Source organism: Molothrus aeneus, chromosome 1, assembly GCF_037042795.1.
Source record: "Molothrus aeneus isolate 106 chromosome 1, BPBGC_Maene_1.0, whole genome shotgun sequence".
Classification (NCBI taxonomy): Eukaryota; Metazoa; Chordata; class Aves; order Passeriformes; family Icteridae; genus Molothrus; species Molothrus aeneus.
The window spans coordinates 91134953-91162587 of record NC_089646.1 but is presented as its reverse complement, the minus strand read 5'-3'; the positions used below and the strand labels follow the sequence as shown (position 1 = coordinate 91162587).

Here is a 27635-nt window from a genome sequence, read left to right as displayed (position 1 = left end):
GCTGTATTTCATTTGTTCTGATGATGACCCAAATGACTGCAGGACCCACTGTCTCCTCTCTGTGCACCTCCTGCCCAAGCTCTGTCACACTGGCTGGACACAGGAGAATACTTTGTTTACTCTGTTTTTTCTAAAGAGCAGGCAGCCTCTGTGATTAACAAGGGTTTAATGTGCAAAGTAGAACACACTGGCATTACCCACGTGCAAGTGCTGAGCACAGTATCTTCAGACTATTATCTTTCTAAGTGAGCAACTTTAATTCAAAACTGCTTTAATAGGAAAGGGGAATTAAAAATTTTACATATACCAGACAGCTTAACAAATCTCTTTCTAAGTATGTACACCTGTCAGTTGTGGATGATTTTCCATACTGGGTAGTGAAAAGACTGTGATAGCAGACTCATTTCATGTTACATGGCTTCTTTACATCCGAAAATTCCCCTGCAGGTAGAATGTAAACTGATGCTGACCAGGGAAGACTAAAAGTAAGCTAAAAGGTGGGTTTTTTTGTAGTGAGCAGCTATCCAGATCTAGAACACTAACACTGATTTTCTCTCTTTTTACACAGTTCAAGGTCTTACATAGGAACCCAAATTCTTACATAGGAACTGTTTAATCCAATATTTATAAAATGTTTCTAGTGATTAGAGTATTTTAAACTTTTCTTTGGCAAATCAACTAAGACAGTTCAAAGCACATGGGAACTGACTGTCCAGGACATTGGCTTTCTAATACATTTCCCAGTAATCATCGCTGAAACGGGCCCATTTTTCATTTCAGAATGAAACAACAATTTTTGTTCATCTAAATTTACAGCAAGCTTCTAACAACCTTTTAATTTAGCCCAGTTGCAGTTTTGGCTTTACTTGACAATTGCCAGTATTGTTATGACATTGAAGATGTCTATTTCTGTAAAGCCAGAAAGCCTAGCCTAAGTTATTTCCAATCCTGGGACTCTCAGATTTACTTTTCTTTAAAATTTCAGATTACGTCAATATTGCTATCAGAAAGGACTTCTGAAGAGAGTTATGTTTGATGATAATGAAGTAGAAGTTTCATCCTCTTCCCTTTCTTCAGCACTGCATTGCTCCAGGTGATGCTTTCATCAGCATCAAATTCTGACTGAAATCTGCAGAGAAGAGCATTAGCATTGCTGAGCACAGAGATTTGAACAGGCTTGGCAGTGGCATGAAGGAGATCTAACCAGCATATTCTTAATAAAATCAAATTCAGCCCTTTTCATTGTCCATTTTAATCCTTCAGGCCATTCTAACCTGTGCCAACAACTTGCAGAGAGTCACTAAGATATAACTGGCAAAATTTTGACACTTTAAAGATTTTCTATTCTTTAAAGATTCTCTATATCTCTGCATGTAGCAGTTTTGGTGAGGAAAGATGGGAGGTTCTTTGTAAAACACTCAGGTCCAAAGATGCTGAAGAGGCTTGGTTTGGTTTCTGAGTGATCTGTACCATATACCATGAGATCCTAGACAACATAGCAGCTTTCCAGCTGGCACAGGTCACAGATCCCAAAGGTGTAGCTCTCTTCAGACTCCATAAGGTGATGCTTAGAATCACAGCATTCCTTTGGGATCACTCTTCTACACTTTCAGAACACTAAAGTTAAGGCTTACTGATACTTAAATATCTTCCTACTGTGACGGATGCTGTTAAAAACTTTTATGAAATACTTTGTTGTTTTAAATACAATCTCTGCCTAAAACTAAAATCAATGCCATATTAAAACTCTGAGATACACCTAGTCATTTATTAGATAAAGTGTATTTTTCAAGGAAATATACGACTTGAAAACTCTTCAGGATTCCCTATGGACATGATGGTGGAGATGAAAACAAGACAACAGATTTTATCCTCTTGTTACCCCCTAAGTCACACCAGCTAATTTGTGGAAATTAGTATAAAAGCAAGTTAATGAAAAGTGAGTCCTGATTTTGGCTTTCTTCTAACTCAAGGTAGTGTTTAAAGTCCAGCTAATGCTATGAAATAGCTACAGATTAGACATCTTCTTCCTACCCATGCTCCCACAGCATTTCCACACCCAGGAGGTTATCTATACCATGCCATGCAGACTAATTCAGATGCATTCAGGTAAGCAAACTGATAAATCTATATAGGAAAACAAGATTGGTGTCAGTTTAAAAGTACAAGCAGATTCCCAGACTAGCAAGCTTAGTCTAGGGAATTTCCTTTCTCAGCTCAGACACCACTAAGGTGTTCCTGGACAAAAAAAAAAAAACAAACAAAACCCCCCCAAAAACCCAAACAAACAAACAAACAAACAAAAAACACAAAAAAACCCCAACCAAACAAAAAAACTCAAAAAACCAAAAATAACCCAACAGAAAAAAAAAACCCAACAAGCAAACAAACCAAACAAACAAAAACAAACAAAAAACCAAACAAAAACCCACAAAAAACCCCACAAACAAAAAATCACAAAAAAACTAACCAAAAACCCCCTCAAAAAACCCAAAAAAACCCAAAAAACCCCCACCAAAACAACAACCAAACTAAAAACCAACCAACCAACCAAAGAACCCCCTAAACCCCCAAAAACCAAGTACAAAACCAAACAAATACAAAAGAGAATTCCAACCCCTAAAATACTCCCTAAAAAATAAAGAAAATAAAAAAAGATTTGCACTTATTTTTAAGGTACTGCTCTCAGTTCTTGCTTCAAGAGAAGTGCAGAGAGAATCAGAGAGAGTAAATTTGGAACGGGAAGGGAATTAGGGAATTACTACCCATCGATGCATTTCATGGGCCTATATTAATATCTAAGCTCCTGGAGTTATAAAACTCAGTATGGGGAGCCTTTTTTACTTCCAATATTTCCATCAGAAGACTTCTTCTGAACCTGAATCTTCTTATCATTTTAAGCTTTCCTCTTGCTTTCAGGTTCCTCTTATTATTGGCCATATGCTTACATTTTGGCTCACAGTGTTATTTGAAGGAGATTCCCCTGTTCTTTTTTTAAATGATATTTGTGCAGAGAACAAGTAGTTCTCCTCTCAGCATACTAGGTATTCTCAGAGCTGCAACAGGAGAGGAATAAAACACAGTTGAGTTATTTTTCCACCACAAAAGTTGCTTTTATATAGGAGGAAGATTTTTACCTGGCCAGTCTGAAATGTCTCCCTCATGCACAAAGTGTATTGGAACTTCCTGTTCCAGAATGGAGGCAGGGATTGAATTTCAGTGTCCTGAAAGTGAGACTGGAGGGGAACCATTCTGGGCTGCAGTTCTCTGAACCTCAGACACCTATGCCCACCTATGCTCTCTTTAAATGCCTCTGGTATTCCTAAAGTAGACAGATTAATGCTCTCCTCTGATAATTCGGCAGAATAACACAATTCATTTACTTAATACATAAGAAAATTTGAAATTTGTATATCCCTTACTTAGTTGCAATGAAAAGAAAAAAAATAATAAATTTTAAAAAACATACAAAGAAGGCTGGAAATTAAGAAAAAAACCTGCATACATTTTTCCCATGGAAAAAAGGCTAATATCAGTTTTCAGACTTTAAAAATATTCTACTTGAAAGGAAAATATTTTTTTCTTTTGAAACTGTAAGAACAATTTTTAATATTTAAAATACTGATATTTAAATTTTGATTTAAAAAAATGTGTGTGTGCGTCTATCAAAAGGCTGAGGGTGGCAGAATACCGCTCAAAAGAGGAAATAATCTTTACCAACTCATAACTGCACACTTTAGACAATAACATACACAAACCTACACTAATTCCCCAAATTTACATTCAGAAAGGACAGGACTCATTTGAATACAAGGTGAGCTTTCATTTAACTCTCTCCTTTCCCAGTCCCACTCCCCTGAATCATACTGAGCTGGGCTGAACTCCTGTTTGAGCCTCAGCAGTGCACTAGCAACTGAGCAAGCTGATGCCAGGGTAAATCCACTGAGAACACTGTTGGCAGCAACTCAGCTTGTGCTGAAGGAAGTCCTAAAACTGTTCTGCGGGGCTGCTGAACCGATTTTAAGCTTAGATTTTTCAAGGAAAGCACAGAGGCCCAGACATTGCTTTGCCTGATTTTCTATTCCCATTGAAAGAGAAGGTTGCCTCATACTCAAAAGCCGTCTTATCAGTTTAAGAGATCAAACCTCCAAGATCTAGGAGGCCTTAAACTTGGAAGAGATCTCACTGGAAAACAAAGAAACCATTGCTTAAAGATGCAGTACTCTTCACTTTCCTACAAAAGATCCAACACTACAAGTTCCAAATAAGCACTGTGGGTTGAAGCTCATGCTGACACCTCTGTAATTAAAGCATTCCAGCATCAGATGCTTGGCTTCTTGGAGAGACAGCAATAAAATCTAAACAGCCCGAAGGAAGACAAATGACAGATTCCATTATTTTCTCTGGCTATCTCTAGTATCATAACCTTTTCCTTATCTTGGTCAACACACTCACACTGAATGGAATGGGACTAAATTTCTTTTTAATACTCTGACAAACTGCATTGCTCTGTACAAGAGCAGCAAACCCTGTACTCACAGCTGCCCTTAAAAATCAGTTACTTCTATTTTTGAATTCTTGTCATCAATCATCTATGCTAATTGGCCAAGTGTATGGTATGTCTATAGAGTATTAAATGTCCCAAAATAACTAATGAGAAGCCTTTTATTTCATCTATCTTAAATGAAAGTGGTATTAGAATAAGAAAGTATTTCCTTCTCTGCCACTGGCATTCAATGAATATTTATGATGTTTTTCACTATATTGCAGTGATATGACAATGTTGAATCCCAGCTAGAATGAGGATATAGCACTTAAAAGGAGATTCTACTCTCTTTCTATCACTCATAAAAGGAATTAATAAATGCAAAACAGCTAACAATTGCTTCTCAAATTAGACCATATTTATCTTCATATTCTAAGCTGGAAAAGGAATTTCTTAATTTGTAGCAATAGCTATCTTTAAAAACACTAATATTGTGAACCCATTTATTAAATATTTGTAAAGCTATTTTATGCACAGCACTAATGCTGACTGATCAAAGCATACGTAATTAATGGACAAGAAAGCAATCATTGCAATAATGGAAACCTTATTAGCATATAAATTATGTTGTTTTCAAAAACTCAGAATACTCATATAAGGAAGATACACTTCTTCCAGACTATTTTTGTGAAGCCTATAAGCCAAGTCAACTTCCTTGGAAGAGCCATATTGCTGTGTCTCATGGTATCAGAAAAAGCTTTACCCTCTGCAGAAGTACTCGTAGGAAATGACTGGGAAGTTTCAATGCAGATCTGGGTATCAGGTGGTACTACTGGACTGTGTTACTGTCCACATAAGATAAAGGAATTTATGCAGCATTGTTTTTCAATCTTATTCCTCTCTCTTCTATTGCTATCCGCCACATAAGGTGCATTGGTAACCCTTAGAGACAGGGAGGCATTCATCTATCTCACTCTTCTTTTTCTCATCAGAAATCTTCCCTCTGCAATGTGGCAGGGGGGATATACAGGAGCACGAGAGGTGAGATGCTTACTGCTGCTGATGTGACTTTTTTGACTCAATGTGTTCAGAAAAGGGATTTTGCTTACTAACCCCTGACAGTAATTTTTGTGGCTGGAAGCCAGGAACAATTTCCAGCTCTCTCTGACTTATGTCCTGGGGTGGACAGAGTCTGTCTGACAGACAAAGACACAGTGTCCGTACTCTTTTCTGCCAGGGTATCTTCATACTCTTGAAAAGAGACACGGTACTTTTGTACTCTTGTTTGTACTCTTACATTTTAAAGAATGAACTTTTTTTGCTCCCCATGTAGTGCACACAGGGAGTAGTTGATCCAGAGATAAAGTTGCTCCTAGTTGCAAACCTTTTTATATCTAACCCACAGAAGATATCCTCCTATTAAATATCCTATTTAAAGGTGGTGTCTGGAGAGAAAATTCATGTCTCCAGTCGTTCTAACCAGTATTTGATCAACAGCATCATTGAAAATATCTGAAGTCTTCTACTGACATCAGTGAAGTATAATTAATACAAATTTCTGTCTCAAGAAAGCATTCATCTTTTTTTTCTTGTCAAAATGTATCCAAATTATGGTTATTTTTATCCAGAAAATGTACTACTTTATTAATAAAGACCATAATTTAGAGATTTTCTGAGCCCCTGAACGTCTTTAAGATTTATTCCTATAAGTTGAGTCACTTCTCACTCCACCAAGTTTTTATTAATTGAATTTCCCCATTGAAAATGATGGACTAAATATTCTTGATGACAGCTAGGCAAAATAAACTTTCCTACTAACTGAAGCAAGAAGGATAAGACTTTCTGTTTTGGATATCAGAGGCCATTGTAACCTTTTTGTCCAAACATCATGCATTTCACATGGGGCTAATATTCCCACTGCAATTTAAGCATAAGGCAGCTTCTGTCTTTATTCAATGTGCTTAATTTATACAATTTACTGTATACATGTATACAATATACTGTATACAACTTACTATATTACATGCTGTAGAGCACTATGATAACTCTTTGTTTCCTCATGAGTGAAAAGGATGGTCAGGTGAGTATAAAATATTCCCTATTTTAAAATTGTAAGATAAAGTGTGTGAAAACCAATTTGCCACACATCACAGATATACTGAATATTACTTACAGGTGCAGAACAGGGAAATGGTGGACAAAGTATTATCCATGTTGATTGTTTATATTTAATGAAATAATTGCAAATTCCATGTTGTGATTGTCTAGTAGCCCAGCACTTCAAATATGTTCTAGAAACTATTATGCTCTTTTAGTATTACAGGATTTTTCTCTAAAATTTTCATTTTATCAGAAATGTTTTCCTTAAAGAATAACTCCAATTATAGCATGAGATGAACCATCTTTAGTTTCAAATTTATCTATGAAACCTATGGTAGGAAAAACAAATATTCTTTAAATGCAAAACCTCCTACTGGAGTTTTATTTTTAAATTTTCTGTACATCAAATCCTGCAAACTTTCTCCTAATTCTCTTCTTCCCAACAGGTATTAGTTACACTAAAATTGACCTTTCTGTTTCTATGTGTATTAGGTAAAATCACGATTGTTTGGTCACTGTATGCAGTCAAATAAATTTGGTATATCTCAGCATGATGTTTATGAGTGAGATATGTTAAAGTGCCATAAATTTAGCCTTCCCTGTAATGAACTAAGGATGCTGTTGTAGGAAGCCCTTCCCAATTTACATTTTGTTTCCTGCTTCTTATCTCTTTTACCTGATGATGTAAACAGAAAATCAACTGAACAAAAATACTGTTGCTCAACATTTGAAATAAACCACAGATTTCCTCAGAGCAAAGTACATTCAACAGAGCTACAGTCTGGTGTTATCTCTCCTTTTCCCATTTAACCTACAAACACTGCAAAACTTCAGCAAGCATCAGATCCAGAAAAAGCTCTCACGTTTTGCCAAAACTGGCTGCTCATTTCAGTGTGCAGCAAACAGAAGTTTTTCATTCAGACACACTGCATGAAACACCACTCACTGAAAAGAAAGATCATGCAGATCAGATAGCAGTTATAAGAATATGCACTCAGTAAGAAAATGCATTCAAATTCAAATGTGCTGGCTACACTTCAAACATGCTCCACAACAGAGCTCTGATTGCTGTGCCTGACCTTCACACAGGGCCCTCTCAGCACCACGCAGCTACTGTTAGAGGCTATCACAGAGTCTGTCTTCAGACAGAGTGGGAATTGGTGCTTGTTCTGGAGCAGGCTTGACTCAAGTGCTGCCTCCACGCGCTGCAGTACCCTGGGTCACACAAACCAGCCCAAGCCCACTGCTCCTGGGTTACTCCAGCTCTACAACAAGAAAGAGCCCCATGAGTGGCAAGGGAGAAATTACTCTCAACTCCCAGTTCCCATCAGAGCTCAGTTGGCTGCTCAGCAGGGTGGGTTAGCTGGTATTACAGAATCGAAAAAGAATCAGCAAGACAAAATAGGGAACAGCTGAAAAGCAGCCCTGAGATAAGAGCATGACACCATTTTTTAAGATGAATCATCTTTTCTTCTACCATATCCTGGATGGCTAATCTGAAGAGAGTTATGACCGCTTCTGCTAAAGCAAAGAGCACCATCTGTTTTTCATTTTTCTTGTTTTCACCTTTTTTAGAAGGATGGGGATATATGGACTTCAAAAATTGGTGGCTTGCAAATGATGTCATCTTTAAACTTCACTTAACCTTTCTCTACAGTGAAATCAGGTCAGGTTTTTTCAAACAGATCATGAAAACAGTGTTTGTCAACAACTTCCTAGATGAAGCATTCAATGTTTTTTCAGCTTTTCTACATAACTGGTAGGAACAAGCTTCCACCCTTCTCCTGTTGCCTTATAACCCCTGATAACCTCTTCTGTGGTTTGGAGAATTTTTAAAAGTGGTTTCCACTTCATCCACACTTAAAAAAAAAAAAACCCAAAGCAAATTTACAGTTTCCTTATGTGGGTACATGCAGAACTTTAAAATGTGAAAAAAAAATTCTAGTTTTGGGGAGAATTTTGAAACATCCAACTTTTAAAGAAATATTTCTTATTTTTAGTGTTAAAAGCCTGCCATCAGTGAGTACAAATGCATGCTAATTACTGTGTATTTTAGAAGCACTATACAGCAAATATGAGAATCACTTAAAAGTCTTGCCTTTTTAAACATTATAGACCAAAAAACTGGAAATACTCCTTCTATAAAGGCATCCTTGTTACCCTGTCTGCAAAAAGACTGCACCAAGGAAGGCTGGGAAAGGGGCCAGCTGTACTCACCTGCATCAGTACTACCCTCCTGCAGTTAATTACAAGATTAAGGTGAAAACAACATGCAGGCTTCAGGAATGTGGAAATTAGGACAGGAAAATAGCCAGTGTTTACCACATAGTAAGGTAGATCTGAACAAACTAATCTTCAAACTAAAGGCAAAGAGGGAAAATAGTGAGATAAGCAAAACTGCCCCATCTGTCTGGAGTAAGCTCTGGAATAACTTACATTGAGAAAGCTCCTATCACGCACAAACACTGCCACTACAGAAAGATGTGAATTAATGAAGGAAAATTCAGAAAGCCACAACACAAAAGCATATTTTGCCAACATCATACATGTCAAATACTATTTCCTCTCTCAGATCACAGTATTTAAACCAATGGCCTGCTCACTGCCACATAACTTCTTAACATATGCATTGGTGGAGGAATTTAAATCAACTTAAGTACATAGGGATTAACTTCCTGGAGAGGATTAGGACCTTGCCATCTATACGGAGTGGCTGAATAACAAGTAAAAGGAGATATTGTCACAAATGTTTGAAGGAGGCAATCAGCAGACAAAAAAGCTTTTTCATTTAGGAACTGCAAAGGTAAAGAACTGTAGCAGGAGGTGCAGATTAAATCACAGCACAACGACTAGGAGGGAGAAATATATTTTTAATAAAGATTTCAAGTTTTGGTCATGACCAGCAGGATTTTTTACAGCTACAGATATGAGAACAAAAGATAGTGCCATCCTGGAGTGGAGGAGAAATTGTAGAGAAGATAGCAAGGTGAATATCCTGGGAGGGGGAGGGCTTCAAGGCTGTGCACCACCGCATCTGCAGAGCAAAGCATCCACATTTGATAACTACAACTAGTGTCTAAGTCAGACAGTGATGTCCGATTTCTGAATGTATTTATTTTGGCTGCCGATGAACAAAAGGTAAAAGGACATGAACCTAAAGTTGCATTTCCCTAAAAGATTGTGGTTTTTCAAAGTAACTTTTCTCATTGTTATAAGTGAAATAACATTGGAACAACAAATAAATCTTATGAATGTAATAGTGACTAAATATTATTATCATGATAATATTTTTTTCAAATTGAGAAAATAATAATAATACTTTGACAGAGAAAGATAGCCATCCCTCTTTTCCTTTCTTAAAAGTCTTATTAAAACACAAAGGAATTGCTGAGTTTCAGAATTTTTTTCACTTGTTCCCTTTCTTATATGAGATTGGCTGCTGAATGAGATTATACTAGGAACACACAGGGCATTTGGAGCAAGTTCTTTCCTGGCTCCTCTCACCTATGGACTGCCAGGAGTTGCCAAGCTTTGTGGAAATGCAGTCAGTATGAAAGACACAAGAGAAAATAAGGCTGCCGTGGTGCATTGGGTGGTGCATCACACACAGCTGCATTTTGTGACTAACTGAGAGGAGTCCATGGTTTGCAGACCTCTAAGAACAAAGTCAACCTAAAGTTAAAACACTAACTTCATTTTTATTATCTCCATTTGAATTCAGGATATTCTATGATTCTGTTATAAGTTAAGATCATAAAATACATGCAGTCTGCAGAAGCCTTAGCATGTTATATTTTGGAGGTAGCACTGCCTCGCCTGTCACTCAGAGAAGTGAAAAGCATGTCACAGACTAGATTTTCAGCCATGACAAGCCCCCAGGCGATGGCATGCCTTTGTTGAAAAACCTAAGCCTGACATGCCTTTAATTTCACTGAGATGCACATTAAAATTTGTATAATATTCACATTCAAACTTGTATAATATCACATTTTGTATAACAAAGTTTAGTCTCTCTCACAGCTAACATTTGGGTTATTGTAAAACAGTTCCACAAAGAGGGGATACTAAACATTAACTCTATAAGGGAAATGATTCTTTGCAAAACAAGGAATGTACTCTTTAAAGATTTGATTCAATACAGACCTTCACCAGCCCATTTGGAATACTCATTCTTAATATTCTCTGTGTTTCTAAGCACTTTGCTTAATCAGAGCTTAACAGAAAGACCAGTATGAGCAGTTTGAAAGCCTCAGGAAAAATATTTTTCAGAAATAAAATATAAGTGACAGCTATTCTGCACCTGATATTTTAGAGTATAAGTAGAGAAAATATATTCTGCAATTTTTAAACATTTGGTTTCACTTTACATGTTCCTTCAACTTACAGCAGAGAGATATGCAGTTTGATATTTGTAAGTGGGCAACACTTAAGATATTCCAGGTTTATTTTATAATTATTGAGTTCTTTTAATTATCACATTTTTATCAGTCATCACTGGGTGAGCCTTTGGCCAGCTTACCAATTGATCAAAATCCTTGTCTAAGACATGCTATAAACATATAAGATGCATAACATGATTATCAGGATATACATAAAAATCATCATCCACTTTTCTGGGGAAATACTTCATTGTATTTCAATCAGAAATACATCACTGTATGATTAGGTTTAAGTACATACTAAATAATAAATTGCAAAATTCAATCAATATTCTCGGTGCTTAGCTGCATCTTTAGTTGACTGAACATTCTAACAGCTGACATTTACTCACTGGTGCAGCATAAAAAAACAGAAGACTAAGTGCCCAGATCTTAAAAACCCCAAATGACCAAATGTAGAACACAAACATGAAAAGAAATAATTGGCAAGGTAGTTACATTTTCCTTCCTTCCTTCCATCCACGTACATGCTATTTGCAGGAATAGCTACAGAAATTCATGAGCCCAATGAGTCAGATGCCACTACTTAGGTTTTAAGGGAAAGTATGCTTAATATTAATGATTCATAACAACTACTTATCCAAATGTTTTCTGAACCACATCTACAGGGATTTCTGTTCCCTCTATCACAGCTTCTTCCTTAGCCCAGGAGCAGCTGAGATGCATTTTAGAAGTGCCCTGGAGCAGGATCCCTCCCCTCTCTCACAGGCTAAGGGTTGACTCAAATTGGGGAAATGGCCCCTGCTGTGTCCTTTGGGACTTAACAGCTGTACTATGGAAAATAGACTCAAAATAGAGAGAAAGCTTGCTTTTCTGTGCACCGTTTAGGGAAACAAAATTCCTCTCCCCTCTGTAACTCCTGAAGAACATTTTAACCAAAGCAGCTCAACACAAATGTGGTGAAGCTGTAGCCCCACCACGCCTGGTAGTCACCAGGAAAATGCAGCAACACCTCAGAGTATCAGAAAGCAGGTCAAGCTGTAGCATGCAGGACAAGGAAACACCTGAGGGAAGATCTTCAGTGCTTGAGACTCCACAAAAATATCAACAAAAGACATCACTAAAGGATGTCTTTCTTCCCATAAGCTTTCCCCTTACTTTCTGCAAGAGGGAGAACTTGACACTAACACTCATAGGTCTAGAATATTAGGCTGAAAGCTGAGCATTGAATCTTTTCTAGAATACTAATTGTGGCTCTATAATACTAATACTAATTTGGCCTCTATACTAATTTACTAATACTAATACTAATTTGGCCTCTATAATATAACTTGAATCTTGAAAATGGAAACTAGCAGAAAACATCATCTAGATGCAAAGAGATCCAAATTTCCAGAGTGCCACAGTCTTTGCATTTAAAGAGTAGGCTATAGAATAAATCTCATTAAAATTAATAGCTTTAAAATCACACACAAAAAATCATGAATCAATTAACAGTTCCAGAATTTACAGTGGAAAGGTCCTTGCAAAGCATTTGTGATGCTGCTGAGGTCTACTGACAGCAATCAGTGTGTGACCCAGTGTTTGATGCTGTCGGTTTGTAGTGCCCTCATCCAATGAGACCAGCAAACAATTATCCCTCAGCTGTATGTGTAGCTTGACAGATTTATTTCTAGATGCAATTTAACTGATGTATGTGTTCTTACCTCAGGCAATTTATACTTTTAATCCCCGATCGAATTTTGTAGTGTCATAATTGCTTTTCTTATATGTTTGCCTTGCTCCTCTATCAATGAAACTGTCGTAATGGCGACAAAATTGTGTAGGCTGACACCGAGAAAAGATTGTAATTTAAAAAAAAAGGAAATTAAGTGACAAGCTTGATATTTTGTGTTTCAAGTGCCAGTCTTCAGTGTCATTCATAATGAAAGCACCAATAATAAAATTTATGAGATTTAACTATGATCATAGAAAACTTAGCATTAAGAATATCTAACAGAAAAAGTCAGTGAAGTCTCTCTTGGACAAGCTCACATGCTTCTCTGGTCTGAAGCAAACATCTGAGTTCAGCAGAACAAGAACCTCCAGGCTACAGAAGTTTACCTCTGTCTCACAGAATTCATGTTCAGCTGAGACATGCACTTCTGACCACTGGAACTTCCTCTCCCCTCTGTAACTCCTGAAGAACATTTTAACCAAAGCAGCTCAACACAAATGTGGTGAAGCTGTAGCCCCACCACGCCTGGTAGTCATCAGGAAAATGCAGCAACACCTCAGAGTATCAGAAAGCAGGTCAAGCTGTAGCATGCAGGACAAGGAAACACCTGAGGGAAATCTTCAGTGCTTGAGACTCCACAAAAATATCAACAAGCTAATTCCTTCACTGCATTGAGCAGGACCCTGTCCTTCACTGGGGTGGCTAGGGGATGGAGGGAAAATTGCGAGGCTCTGCTGCTGTCTCTCCCTCTGGGACAATGTTCTTTGCAGTCCCTAGGTGTGGCTTTTAGCTCTGGCTACTCTGCAGCACTCATAATGATGACTACTTATGCACAACATCATCCTAACTACATGGTCAAAAACGATTGAACCGCTGTCTAATTCAGCAGCCAGGATGAATGAGGCAGAACTGAAATTGCACAGGCAGAAGAATTTCACCAGAAGTTTTTGAGGCACAATTTATGAGGTAGAAAAAGTGTAGAATTTACAAACTATAAAATAGTACCTTGATTTTTCAAAGAGTTCCAGTTCAAGTCTTGGCTCTTATATAGCTAATTTATACAGACAAAACCCCCTACATCAATCCATCATAGATGGAAAACCATGCTGATTTTTAAATTTGCTATTATGGAGCCATTCTTCCCTCAAATAATTCTCTATAATCTCATGATTTGTGTTGAGTTACTCTTGAAAGTTCTTCAGTTTTTCAGTATAACAGTCATATTTCCATGTCACCAAGCAGCACATAGAGTATCCTCTGCAGTGAGGATGAAACATCAGCCCTGGACAGTTTTATTTACACCATCTATGATACTGTATGACAGTGAGTTCACTCTTTGTACTCAAATTATCTTGTTTTGGTAAGAGTTTGGTTGTTTCATCTAATTACCTGTTATAACACTTACTGAAACTAAACGAGTGGCACTGCACAGAGACTCTGCAGGTTATGCTCAGGATGAAGGGTCACTCAGTCAAAAAAGGTTTGATGACACATAAGTGAGAGAGCTGGATAAAGCTCTCCTTCTCTTAGCCACATACATGAGATTTAACGTCAAAGCAGTTAAAGAAGTTCTTGGATGAAGGGCAGAAAGATTTTTAGGAGAGACAATAAGGTTTGATGAAGCTTTGGCTAGATGTTGGAGGCTGAAATTTAAATATATAGATGCTGTTAAAAGTAACAACAGCAGGGTGATATGTGAACTTCTTTATAGACCATGTTCTGAAAGGATAATCTGATTTCTGACAGGTTAGTAGGAGGCATGGTTACAAGTTTTGGTGCATTTGAGGTCAATATGAATTATAAAACTGGAAAAATTACTGTCACACAGAAAGACTCAACAAGTGAAGCACAACAGGTCGCAGACTTGATTAATACTATTCATAAAAAATAAAAGAAGAATCTAAATCCTGTCCAGTGCTTTGGGTTAACTAGCCAACAACCTCAGCTGTCACTATGGACCAGATATAAAGTGGGTGATAATGTAGAAATCAGAATCCTAAGACTATTTTTCTAAAACGTGTAAAATAGAATTACCTACAAATTGTTCAAATGAGGTAGTTGGGGATAAAAAAATCCCAACAAACTAAAAGGCAGCCTACTTAAGTTTTCCAAGTGCTGCCTTTGGTCTCATCCTGCTTTGTCATGGCAGGACTGAAGCTGGGATGCAGCCCAAGTGGAGCATGTTAGCCTATACTGAAGAGGCTCCATCAAGGGCCCTGCTGCACTTCTGCTTCATTACCTTGCAAATGTTTATGCTAAGAACTCCAAGGGGGAAATCCTACCATGCCATATACTCTACTGAAGTGCAAGATCTCTTTTGTTTTATGAAATCCTAAAAAATAACTATCTTTATATGGCTCTAGCAGAGGCAAGAAAATGCCAAACTCATCCTCAGCAGCAGATAAGAAAACAACCTATGATAAGATGGTGGGGAGAAGTGCAGAAAGTAGCAAATACAGAAGTTCTAAAAGCTGACTCCAAAAATACTAGAAAAATATTTGAAAATGTACTGTGCATTTATCTGCAATAAATGCCATTATAATACTTTAACTTTCCTGTGTTTCACTAAAATGCTTGCAGGCTCCAAGAATCCTATTTGCAACTGGAGCACCTCTCTAAGGAAGAAAACTAGTTCATAGAAATCATGACTGCCAGAAAAGACGAGCAGTGATGTATGAAAATATAATCCACTGAACATCAGACCTGACAACCTCAGAGCATTTCCAGGCTAAGTCAGCTAATAACACCACTCTTAACACTGCTGCAGGTGGATTCACACTCAGCAGAATTCTATATTCAAGTTAAGAAATATTTTTGCCTAGAGCTGCTGTAAAGATTAACAACAGTGGAGAATATGTTAATTTGTGAAGCTAAAAACTCAGAAGTGCTGCAGTGTGAACAGAGAATTAAAATAAATAGAGTTTTAAAAGTTAAGAGTTTTTTTACCGGCCATAAAGTAAAAATGTCACATTGCAAAATATTCCCCAGGGGAAAATTTTGCTTTTAGGTGCATACAAAAATTCCCATCATCCTAGATTCTAATTCTTGTAACATCAAGTGGGTCACTATCACTGAAGACAAAAAAGGCTCATTTTAAAAGCTTTTCAAAATTGTGATGGGGTAACCTAGATGAAAGCAGAACATAAATTAAAGTTTGCAAAGCAACTATTCAACAATGGAGAGAAGTACAATTAACCTAAATCAATAGATCTTTGCAAACGGGGTACAAAAACTGTCATAGAAAATGTATGCATTTTATTTCTTTTCTTAGAGTATCCAAAACAGTGCTATAGAGGATAAATAGAAGCAGGTTAGAACTAGTTTTATAGTTCAGAATTTATTTACTAAATGAACCTGCTTTCAGATCTAACTACATTTAGAATTGTATTTATAATTTATGAGCTTTACTCATTCTCTAAATGCTCAAGAAAAGCAGATGTTGAGAAGATTTTGGAGTAGTATGATGAAAGCTCTTCAAAAAACAGTAGAAAACACATTCTTGAGATTTCAACAAACTGGCTTATGAATATTCTTCCTATTGCTTCAGCCTTCAGAATATTGTTTGTATGCTTTGAGATTTCTCATTTATCTTTTTTCCATGTTTCATTTTCCCAGCCATCTGATACCCAGTGAAGAATTACACTGTTGATCCAAAAGAATATATACAATGAGCCCAACCAATCGCCAAAACATTCAGCATTTCTTTGATTTACATGATCTGCACTTAAAGTCTCAGGCTCTTATAGTCATCACTAGACATTATTTTTAAATTGCTAAACTCCACCCCATTATTTTAATCACTCACATTTATTTGATATCTGAGCTGTGTAATTCCATATAGTACACTCAACACATTCTCCAAATGCACTTGAACGAGCTCTTGAGCCTAATCATTCATTACTAACTTACAGCAATACACCTGATCAGCACTCTTAAAATACCTCCACTAATTCCAGACAGCATCTCAAAAGAAGTTTCTCCTACATTTTCTGTGAGCAAAAACGATTTTAGATTAAGGTTTTGAGTTATATTTTCAAATTGTTAATTAGAGCACTTTGCTAGGTAAGAACTGCCTCCTGCTCATGATGAAGCTAAAAGGGATTTGTCCCTGATTGAAACAAGAAGAGGCTCAAACAACAAAATCTTATTATATTTTGCCTTTACAGTGAAATAATATTAAAATGAAAGTCTACTTAGAGAAGGGAGAACAGTAATACTAAAATTTTGCATCTTAAAGGCATTTATTGTCCCAGAGGAGTCCTGGTGAAAGGCTAGTAAATAATAACTTCCTCATCCATCTGAAACCTCAGTGAGAGTTTTAGGTACACAGAACAGAATTACCAGAGCTGGAACAATCCCAAGGCAGCAGTGCTAACATCTGTTCCCATGGAAAATAAAAGAACTGCAATTCCCTCAAGCACTCAGGAATTCAGTTTTATATGGTTTCTAAAATATGTTAACTCCAAAATAATAGTGGTTTTTAACTCTAGAATCATGACAGAAGAGCATTCATATCCCAAATATTAAGCTAAACCAGGTACTTCTCTAGAGCTCTATTCTAGGAGGGAAGGGATATAAATCAGATGTAGCCCTGAGGAAAGAGTTTACAGACTGAGGCTGATGCAGGATACCTAATGTGACCACTGTGCCCACTGAGAGAATATGCTGCACTTCAAGGCTCTGTTTGGTGGTTTTCATCCCCAAACCACTGGGCACCTGAGGGCTTGGAAACATCCGTATAAGATGTCTTTGCTTGTCATTTCAAATGGAGATGTATCAGACAGAAATGTTAACATCCCTTAATTTGCCATACATCTTTTTTCCTTCTTAGGGACACCAAATGCAGGAATAACTATACACTGAAAAAAAGTGTTGCTCTGGAATGCCCATGATCCATATTTTTTTTTTTGATTTTTTTTTTTTTTGCCTAAGCTTCACTGCATTCACACCTGGCAGTATGGAGGTTGAGCTGTGCCTGTACCAGCCTGCACCTGTATGAGTCACACACCATCTGCCAGGTAACCATAAAAGAGCCTCGCTGGCTCTTCAAGACCATCAAGCTGCATCTAGTACATACTTATATGGCTCAGCTACTAAACACATGGTCCATGCACACCTGGCTTATCTGGACATATTTCTGTGGAATTGACATAATCTGTTGCTGATCTGCTCTTCAACAAAGACAGTAAAATCAATTTCAGGAAATGCATAGTCAGGTAAGAAGATGTTCATTAAAGTCTAAGCACTAACAAACAAATCAGAACTAGAACAAGAGACACTAGAGACTGGAAACTCAGAACTGTTCAGTGATGCAGATTAGAAAAGAGCCTTCCAGGAAATCTTTTTCCTTCCCATTATATTCTCCTAAGTACACATTCTCCTGCAGTCTTCCTTTCCAGAATCATTGTTCTTAAAAAAGCATGTGTGCGGGCTGGGGACATAGCTATGGATATAATTCCTCTCCAGGGCCTCTCCGCCCAGAACTCAGACCCTGCTGACACTTCATCTGTTCCCTCTGCACTCAAGTTATTTCTCTCTTGGGGAAGGAGCAGTCCTCCTTTACAGACATTACTTGAAAGGGGCTTGAAATAATTTTAACCTGTGCTACGTAATCACAGCTCTCCAGACAGTTGTTTGCCAGGCTGCTGTAGTGACTGACACACTGTGTGCTACAGCTGCTACCGAGAACTGCAACAGGTCCCAGTGCAGCTAAAGCACTTCAGACTTTCCCTTCTCCATCACACTCCACTTTCCTTCTGCATATCCCTTTACAGCAATGTTTCAGTCCTTTCTAGGGGCGCTGTACCTGCCAATCAGTGACAGAAACTGAGAAATTCCAAATAGAAATTTAGAAATTTGCAACATTGTCAACACCACATGCCTTTCACCACATTTTCATTTTGGCTAATTATTGCAGGGCAGACTCTGTCAAAGCAGTTCTTACAGCATATATTGCAAACTCTGAACTGTTTTTATGGACTTGCATATGATGAAGAGTGGTGCTGATATTTTCTGGGTGATACAGGATCATCACCAGAGATCCACACTGATGTGTCATCTGTGACTGATGACAAGATACTGACATGGTTTGAAGTCACAGTACAGGTGGATGGAGCTACTCCAGATTTTCTATAATTTTAGGAGATGACATTTCAATGGTACACTTGTTGCAAGGACATTTCTCCATAAGCATCTGTAGAATTTTATCCTATCACCCTTTTTCAGTAGGCACACAACACTTTCTCTCATATAAAAAATCCCAACTTGTTGCAGCAGGACACAGGGCTTTAATGCAGTGATAGAGGGCACATAACATTTTTCCTTCTTTTTCTGATAGATGGTGAAGAGGTGGCAAAGGAATCTACCTAGCAGTATTTCTGATTAAGCAGAAGACAAAAGGCTATCTAATCATCAAGAAAAACAGTGTCCTGCTTATTCAACAGACACCAGAACCCCTAGTTCCATGTTGCCTGTCCAACACATACATACTGCCCACTCTTTCAATATCTTGCTATTTTCAAAGTGCCCTCTGTAACAATTTCAGACAAATCCAACTGGCAAAGGAATAAACTGTCTTGAAAAGTTGCTTTGAAACCATCAATGCCCTCTCCCAGATTAACTGCTGATCTAGAGCAGGACAGAGCTTTCATAAATTTAACCTTTTTCTTTAGTCTTTTCACCCTTCAAATTCAAGGAATACAGACACGAAAAACAAAACAAAAGAAAAAAAAAAGCAATCCCAACATATAAGCAAAAGGTTGATTAGAAACATGCAGCTAAAAACCAAATCACACTTGAGAAAAAAAATCCAAGGTTGTGGTACTACTGAAATGCACTTGCTTTCTATAGAAGCTTGAAGAGAGCTACCCTGTGACGTACAAACCTGCACCACCACTCAGACAGTGCAATAACCTTCCCTTGAGCTTTGTTTCTTTATTATTTGTAGGGACTTCCACTCTTTGTACAAAAAGAAGTAACAAAGCAACTTCTAGGGCATACTAAGCATTATGTTAAACACTGTCTAGATACAGACAAAATTAAATACAAAAGCAGAGGAAGCTAAGAGATATCAGGCAGAAAATGTTTTACTAGCTTTTCTATAAATGTATGTTGTTCACTTATTTTCATCAAATATCCAGCTATTAAAATGACAGATGCTGCAGTAACTGTTCTACAACTTCAGACAAAAGCCTTTTTTATTTGACACCTACTACAACTATTAAATCGTCAACTGCTGATTAGCTTGAGGGCTAATCTTTGAAATGTCACAGTTAATTTCAGATCTCATTTCTAAAAGTTACTATTTCCTTTTGTAAGCAGTTTTACACTGTTGGCAGATGAAAACATTTGCAATGAATTTTCCTAATGAGCAAACATTGTTTATGACCTTATGCAAACTTGCTGATGGCTTAGTTTATCAGCTCTCTCTTTTGAGGAGTCTCCTAAATGAACTGGCCACATAGAAAGCAAATTAGTTCACCAACCCACTGTACTGCTCTCACTGGCTCATGGGAGTTGGATAATTTACTGGAAGTCAGGAGGGAGTAATGTAGTAAGAGATTCATCATATTTATCTCTTCTCAGATAAATGGAGATTCAAGGTTCAAGAAAACCAGAAAGCTCTGTAGGGGATCTTGCACACATCCAGATCCCAAGTGCTTTTCTTTTTTGTGCTACACAAGAAATGGCCTAACAGGAATCAAGTTCTGAAATATGGAAAGGCATTAAATTCAGAACAGGTCACACTCGCAGGGTCAGATGTAGGAAAAAAACTGAGATTTGCCAAGAGTTGGTGGGGTTGTGAGTGTGTGCTTATGTGCATACATTTATAGATCTTCCTGACTATGTGTTTTGCTAGCTTTTTGTACTCCCTCAAATCAGCCAATTATGGTTAATGTCCAACAAGAAATTTTCAAATGCTCAAAATTAAGTTGAATTTGACTGAACATTTAAAAGCATTTCTCAGTAACAGACGTCTTTATAGTGTTAAGTATTCCACTGCACACTAATCCTCTACCCCCCTCCCCCTTTTATAAAACTAAACGTTCATTTAAAGCTCTATTCTATATTAACAAGAAACTGTTTGATGGAAATTTCTGCCCTCCCCCCAATATTTTTACTATTCACCCTACCTCAGCCATGCCAACAAAGAAAATTTAACTGCAGGTATAAATAGCTCTTGAGGCATAATTCAGAACCATTCATGCAAAATTAGCCCCCCTGATCAATGCTACTAACAGAAATGTTTGCTAGACTCCCATTTTAAGGATAAATTAATCCTGCCGAAGTCCATGCTAATTTTATCTGATTCTCTGCCAAAGACTGACACATTTTTTAATTTAAGCTTCTTGGGTATGTTATTTTTCCAGGATGACATTAAATAAATACTTTCTCCTGTACCTATTCCATTGCTAACACGTCCTGTATTTCTGAGATTCCTGTTCAGCACAGTGGCTTCTGAAGCCTGGAAGTTGGAGGCAAGCTGCTAAGATAAATTTTCAGAAATAATCAGCATCAAAATACAAAGCAAACGTCATATAAATAAGCATTTTTCCAGTTATGAAATATGACTAGATTCATTCAAATGCAGGATGCCAGGGACAGACTTGAAAGCTATTTCATGGCTGTGGTTTCAATTGTGCAGCAGCTACTGTGATGGAATTTTATCCTACTGTGCTAGTCTCTGGCTGACATAAAAGGAAAAGACAACACTGTATTTAATTTTCTCACTCCTCCACTGCAATTCTTTTTCCATTACACAGAAATAATAGAAGGTTATAAGGATGTGAAATAAATTAACAATTTTGAAACTTGATTTACAATAACAGATAATAGCAATAAATGCAAGAAGCAGAACACCCCGCTGCAACAGTTCAGGCACAAATCAGTGAGAATGGTAATATTCATGACTTCACATCAGTGACAAAGGTTTAGCAAATAAAAAATACAGAAAAAAATTTTTAAAAAATAGTGCCATGTTTTGAATAAAAAAGGAATTAAAAAAATCCCTCTGACATGCATTTTTTTCCCAATACTTGGCTCCCCCATGGAACCAAAACAAACTTCTAATATCCTGAGAACAAATGTGGTATTTAATATGGCAGCCTTGCAGTGCCTAAACGGAATCAACAAGAAAACTGCAGAGCAACTATTTACAAGGGGATGCAGTGATGGGATAAGGGCAAATGGACTCCAACAGAAAGAGAACAGATTTAAATTAGGTATTAGGAAGAAATTCTTTGCTGTGAAGGTGCTGAGGAACTGGAACAGGTAGCCCAAAGAAATCATGGATGCTCCATCCCTCAAAGTGTTCAAGGACAGGTTGGATGATGCTCTGAGAGGGGATGGAACTAGATGGCCTTTAAAGTCCCTTCCAACATAAACTATCCTATGACATCTTTCCAAGTATAACCAACATTTTTTTGCTAACAAATATAAGTATTGCTGCAATTTTAATTTACTGTGTAGTCATCCATAGTCTCTACGAAGAGAAGAAAAAAGGGAAAAAATGACTAAAATAAAATCCATCTATTCTCTAGATGGGTTTTGATTCAGTATACAATAAATATGATTTGGTATCCTGAGAAGACAGCACTAATTCTTCACTAATTATAAAGCCTCCAAACTATATTATGGTAGCATTGCACAAAATAAAGTTTGACTTTTCCTCCTTTTTCTTTTTTAATTATCCCTTAGACAAACAAGGGAGAATTCTTGCTTTAGGAGAATCATTCTGACTCTGTGGAGAATTCTCCTCAGCTTTCACACATACATGATGAACATGTTATAGGTGGAATGCTGAAAAATGCTATAGAATTGAAATGCATATATATACATTTCCCAGACATATATTTTTTCCCATCACTTTATCACTCTGTACTGATTTAAAGCAGTAACAGTTCAGCAGAGACTTCAGCTGATCTTGCAAATCTAAATTACTTCCAGTGCCTCTACCAACTACATCAGGGAACTCCTCAGACATCAAAACTGTCTCAAAAAAACCTGTGTAAACACTTCTTTTCTTCCATTTTCTGGCACTCAAGTTATCAGAAAGAATGTGTACTATTTGAGAAGAGGAATATATTTAGCAAGGAGACAGGACCTAGCACTTTATAAATCACAAGGGTAGTGTTGCACTCAGTTTCTACAAATGACTCTATCTGGATTAAGAAAAGTGGGAACAAGAAGTTAAAAATCCTTCATTTTTTTTTTAGTATTAGCAACTTTCTCATTTATAACCAATCAAGTGGTCTGATAAGTAAGGAAATTAGAAAGATGCACACCATGAAAGCCAAGCTAGTCCCAAATCAGAAGCACTCCTGTCCTGAAAGCTGGTCATTGCAGAGGGGCCATTCTAACCATGAAATGTCTCATTCAATTGGAAAATGGCCAACACCAGTGAATCTGAACGTCCTCCAGAATTAGGACATTCAGATTAACAAAACTGTAGGAGGATCCCTGCAGGTCTTTTGTTTTGCATTTCTCATCACAAAATCCTTTTCCACCTGTAAAACAGTGTCCAGTTTATCTTTTAAAAAGTGTAGCAGATAGCTGTATTACTCTTTTCTGATGAAACACCAAATCTATGTTTTCCTGCTCTGTATTCAGAATACACAAGAAATTTATATGGTAATCAACATGATTATAAGTCTGATAAGTATGAAGGTAAAATAACAGAAGAAATCAATTTGATAAGAAAAAAAATCCAGAAAGAGAGCAGAACCCTCAGGAATATTTAAAGAATATCCATAATTTCCCTTCCACTAATTTCTGACAGCAGAATTAGAATAAATAACATTTTGTACTGAGTTTCTGATGCATAAAAATAGGATTTGTCATGTCAAGTCTCTGGGCAATAGCCTTATCTATTTTCTAAATGCTGTCTCCTTGAAAATTTTTAAAAATTTAAAAAATTTAAAAAACCCAGAAAGTTGAAAGAATTATATTCCATATAATTAGTAACCAGCACACTTCATCTCAAGTCTTTTCTAAATTGTTTAAAAAATTCCACAACTCCCTCCCCACTCAATGGTGTTGTCTTCTATAAATAATTTCAAAGAAAATGAAAACTGGGTAAAGGGATTTATTATTTATTACATGACAGTGTTTCTGATATCATATTCACAGAAAGCATAGAGAAAGCTACTTAGTAGATTTTCCACTTTTAGATTCTTGTCTACAGCTTCTTGTTTATCTTTTCTAATCTAACAAATAACAACATAGTTTATTATTGGATGAGTCTTTGAATATTGATAAGATTTAGCCTCCCTTTGGTTTCTTCTTTTTTTTTCCAAAATTCACTTTATATTTGGCACAGATAATCTTGAATAAAGGAATGTCCTTTTCCTGTTTAGAATAAGTTTTTAAAAATAGACTGTAAAAAAATTTATATTAAAAGAGAAATTCTGGAAAAAATGAAATTAGATTTAGCACTCCAAGACTTAAAACTCACATTCCAGTGAAAGTTTTAAATTAGGTTACAAATGACAGCAATTTATTAGACTGAAGAATAAAAAGTTTTAAAGTATTTCTGGTAAAAATCAATCTGCTCCTTCAGCTTCAACTTTCTGAACAATAAAATGCAAAATAATTAATATTCTTTTAAAACTCTTTTTTCTCCATGCTGTCTGGAAAAGCTTGAGCATTGTGTGTTGTAATTATGCCCTAAGAAAGCGTAGTTGCTATAGGCTTTCTTCTCTCCATATGTCTCTCAATAAAATGTTTTTGTGGATTACAGGGACAGGAAGCATGATCCTTGCAATTACCAGATCTGGGTTTTGCATTGTCATTATGATTTGGTTGAACAATGATAAAGAGAAATATTTTACCAAGCACCTCAGACAGGTATTAAATACAGTGAATAATCATGCAGAAATTTCTCTGAAAACCATTATACATGAGACAATAAAGTAAGCAAACATAGCTGAATGTGGCTGTTGAAGCTTTGATTCATTCCCTCCCTAAAGGGATGCTTGTGAGATTTTGCTGGTGTCTCTGAAACTAGTAAAAAAGGGCTTTCTTTCAATCTTAGATTTTTTTGGGTTTGATTTTGTTGGGGTTTTTTTGTTGTTGTTGGAGTGGAAGCAGTGAAGGGTAATTAAGCAATGCTAATGAAAACTATCAATTTCACCATAACTGGCTGCAAAACTAAACAGAAGGCAAAAAGGATAAGGAAAATAAAAAAAACAAACAAAACCAAAACAAAACAAAAAGTAACTACACAGCAGTATTCAATTTCAAGCCTATTGATAGATACCGTACATGGAATAATGAAGGACAAATATAACTGAGTTCCTGCAGAGTCTGGTTCATAGCTTCTACTGTCTGAAAGCCTCATCAAAGATCCAGCCCTACTGTGGATTCAATGGAACAACAAATTCTTTTGCTGAAACTTTCAGTCTAATTCAGTGTAAAAAGAAAGCAAAATTTATATTGTACAAGCAACTAGTTACAAGTATTTTCTTGCCATATGGTTGGTTTTTACTTAGAAATTCTGAATTAGTTTCTGTGTGTACCACATCACAGAAAGCTTTTTCAGCAATTAACAAGGACATCAAAAGGTTGAGCCTTTACACCTTGCTGATGCATTTCTGCAGGCATTTCCTCCTTGAACCAGTTTATGACATGTATGACAACCTTAGTTCTGGTACTTCAATGTATTTAGATGTTAATTGATATCCAAGGCAGTTTGTTCTAACATGGGGACAGGATTTCACCAGCTCCCTCCAACCTTCTCCATGCTTTTGCTGCAAGGAGATGCCCCTCTGTGCACCACTGAAACACATCTTTATTCAAACACCGTTTTCCTTATCTAGCCATATTGCAGACCAAGCACACTGCTCAACTAAGCATGTTCCAGTAGGCTCCTTGTTGCAGCTATTGCAAACTCCAAAGACCATTTTCCCTGAAATGGAGCCTGCTCATCTCTCCTGCTGAGGTCTGCAGACTTCTGAACACATATGCACCACTAACTTCCAACTGATGCTGCCTCAGATACAACTAAGTAATTAAGAAGCTTTAAGACCACACTCCTATCGCCTTATCACCTGTTTTACTCTGCTAAAAAGCAGAAGAAGTAAATAAATTAAAAAGAAAATACTAAGGGTTTGCAATTGTACAATTGAAACCAGAATGAAGATACTATTGTATATGAGCAGTTCTTAAGTCAATCTGAGCATGCTTTGTACTTAACTGTGAAAAAATACAAATTATAAATAAATTTTAATCACAACTGAAGCATGCTGCAAGAATATCTAGGATGTACAGCACTGGAGTTAGAGACAGTGTACTATAGCCTACTTCCAAACCTAAATGATGGAGAGAAATATGTATTGTCAGATCACATTCCAGCTACTACTTAACTGCTAAAAAAATTTGCTTAAAAGGTCACTGCAGCTTGCAAAACTTGTGGTTCCCTTGAGACTACTCTGATTTGTTAATTTAGATGACATTCATGCTTAAAAATCTGATAACTCAGGAATTGTACACTGTCATCCCTTGGCATCTGAAGACAGGTAATGAGCAAGACTGTCAAGGCATTAATTTTTAATATAAAGGTGAACTGGAAGCTCTGAAATAGAAGAAATAAACAACTCTGTTTCTTTTTCATGAGTACTTAATATTTAATTCTTGTTTCAATTACTGACACAAAATCACAAGCCTCCTGCATCCCACAATTATCTGGTGAGGACTTACCGTTACTCCAAAGAACCTGGTTTCATTCATAGCATTCAGAAAAATGTTGCCGAGTTTTTGATTTGAGTAGTTAAAATCTTCAATTTTTTGGTGCTTGTTGGTGGAATTCAGGTAATTCATTGCCCTCTGTAGAGTCCTGGCAATCACCCATATTCCATCATAGGCATAACCATGAAATTTGCTGGATTGCCCATCACCACGTCTAGCGTTGTATTCCTTTTCATACTGCTGTGGAGTCTACAGAGGAGATAAAATTCAGTTTTACCTCAATACTTAATCTTTTACAGAGTTGAATCTAAACCAACACCTCGAGCTGCACCCCTCAATTTAGAGATGTGCATAACTAATGCAGAAAAGGCCTCCAAAATAAAAATTATGAAAGAAAATTCAAGAAACATGTATTGCTTGGTTTAAAAACTGCTGGTGAGATTGGGAAGCAGAACTAGGAGGCAGAGATACTGAAAGCAGTTGTACTGCCTCACTGTATAAATGACAACTTACTTTATTTTACTTTTGTACAAAAGGGTCCAGTTCAACCAAAACTGTACACTGGTGAGCCCTAATACTGGAACAGGGAATAAGTCTCTATCCCTGCAAATTAGTGGTTTGATTACACTTTACAGGATAACACAAATCAAATAACCCTTACTTGAGCAACTGTTTGCTCAGTATGAAATTTTGAGTGGCAATTTGTCTATATTTTACAAGTTCACTATATTCTGGATGGTGTGCCATTGTATGATGAGCTACCCTTCAGTAAAGTTGCCTTTCATGCTCACTCAGCAAGGCATGAAAGGCAGATGGAAAAAAAAGATGAAAAGCAGCAAAATCAGGCATGTTTATTCATTGGTCAGAGCTTGTATGGATTTGTTCTGTGATAAAATTTTATGTACTTTATGGAAATACCACATATTTTTATATTTAAAACAAGCCTCACCTCCTGCTCCCTAGTTCTGAGAGACACAAATCACCATTCAAATTGGCCATTTGCAGAATAGGTTTAATTATAAGAGTTTTCTGTTTCTGTGCTTAACTATTTAACTTGAAGTGACACAGTACATGATACTAAAGACTGTAATTCAAACTTTAATGTACATCTGAACTATAATGTTCAGACTGAGGGAGGAGGGCAGATTTGAAGCAAGGGACTTCACTGCTTTCTTACCCTGTAGAGAATTAGATTTGGTTTTGAAATATTTTAAAATTGCTAACTACTGGAAAGAAGTGAAACTAACTGTGATGACTTCCAGGTCACTTG

General features: G+C 36.8%; 1 protein-coding gene across 2 annotated transcripts in view; it reads right to left on the bottom strand.

Moving 5' to 3' along the window:
- The window catches only part of GABBR2 (gamma-aminobutyric acid type B receptor subunit 2), a 457582-nt gene that overhangs the window by 203677 nt on the left and 226270 nt on the right, over positions 1-27635 (bottom strand). For both annotated transcript variants that reach the window (XM_066560586.1, XM_066560578.1), the window contains exon 7: positions 26378-26614. In XM_066560586.1, coding sequence (XP_066416683.1) covers positions 26378-26614 — 237 coding nt within the window. The remainder of the gene's footprint in view (positions 1-26377; positions 26615-27635) is intronic.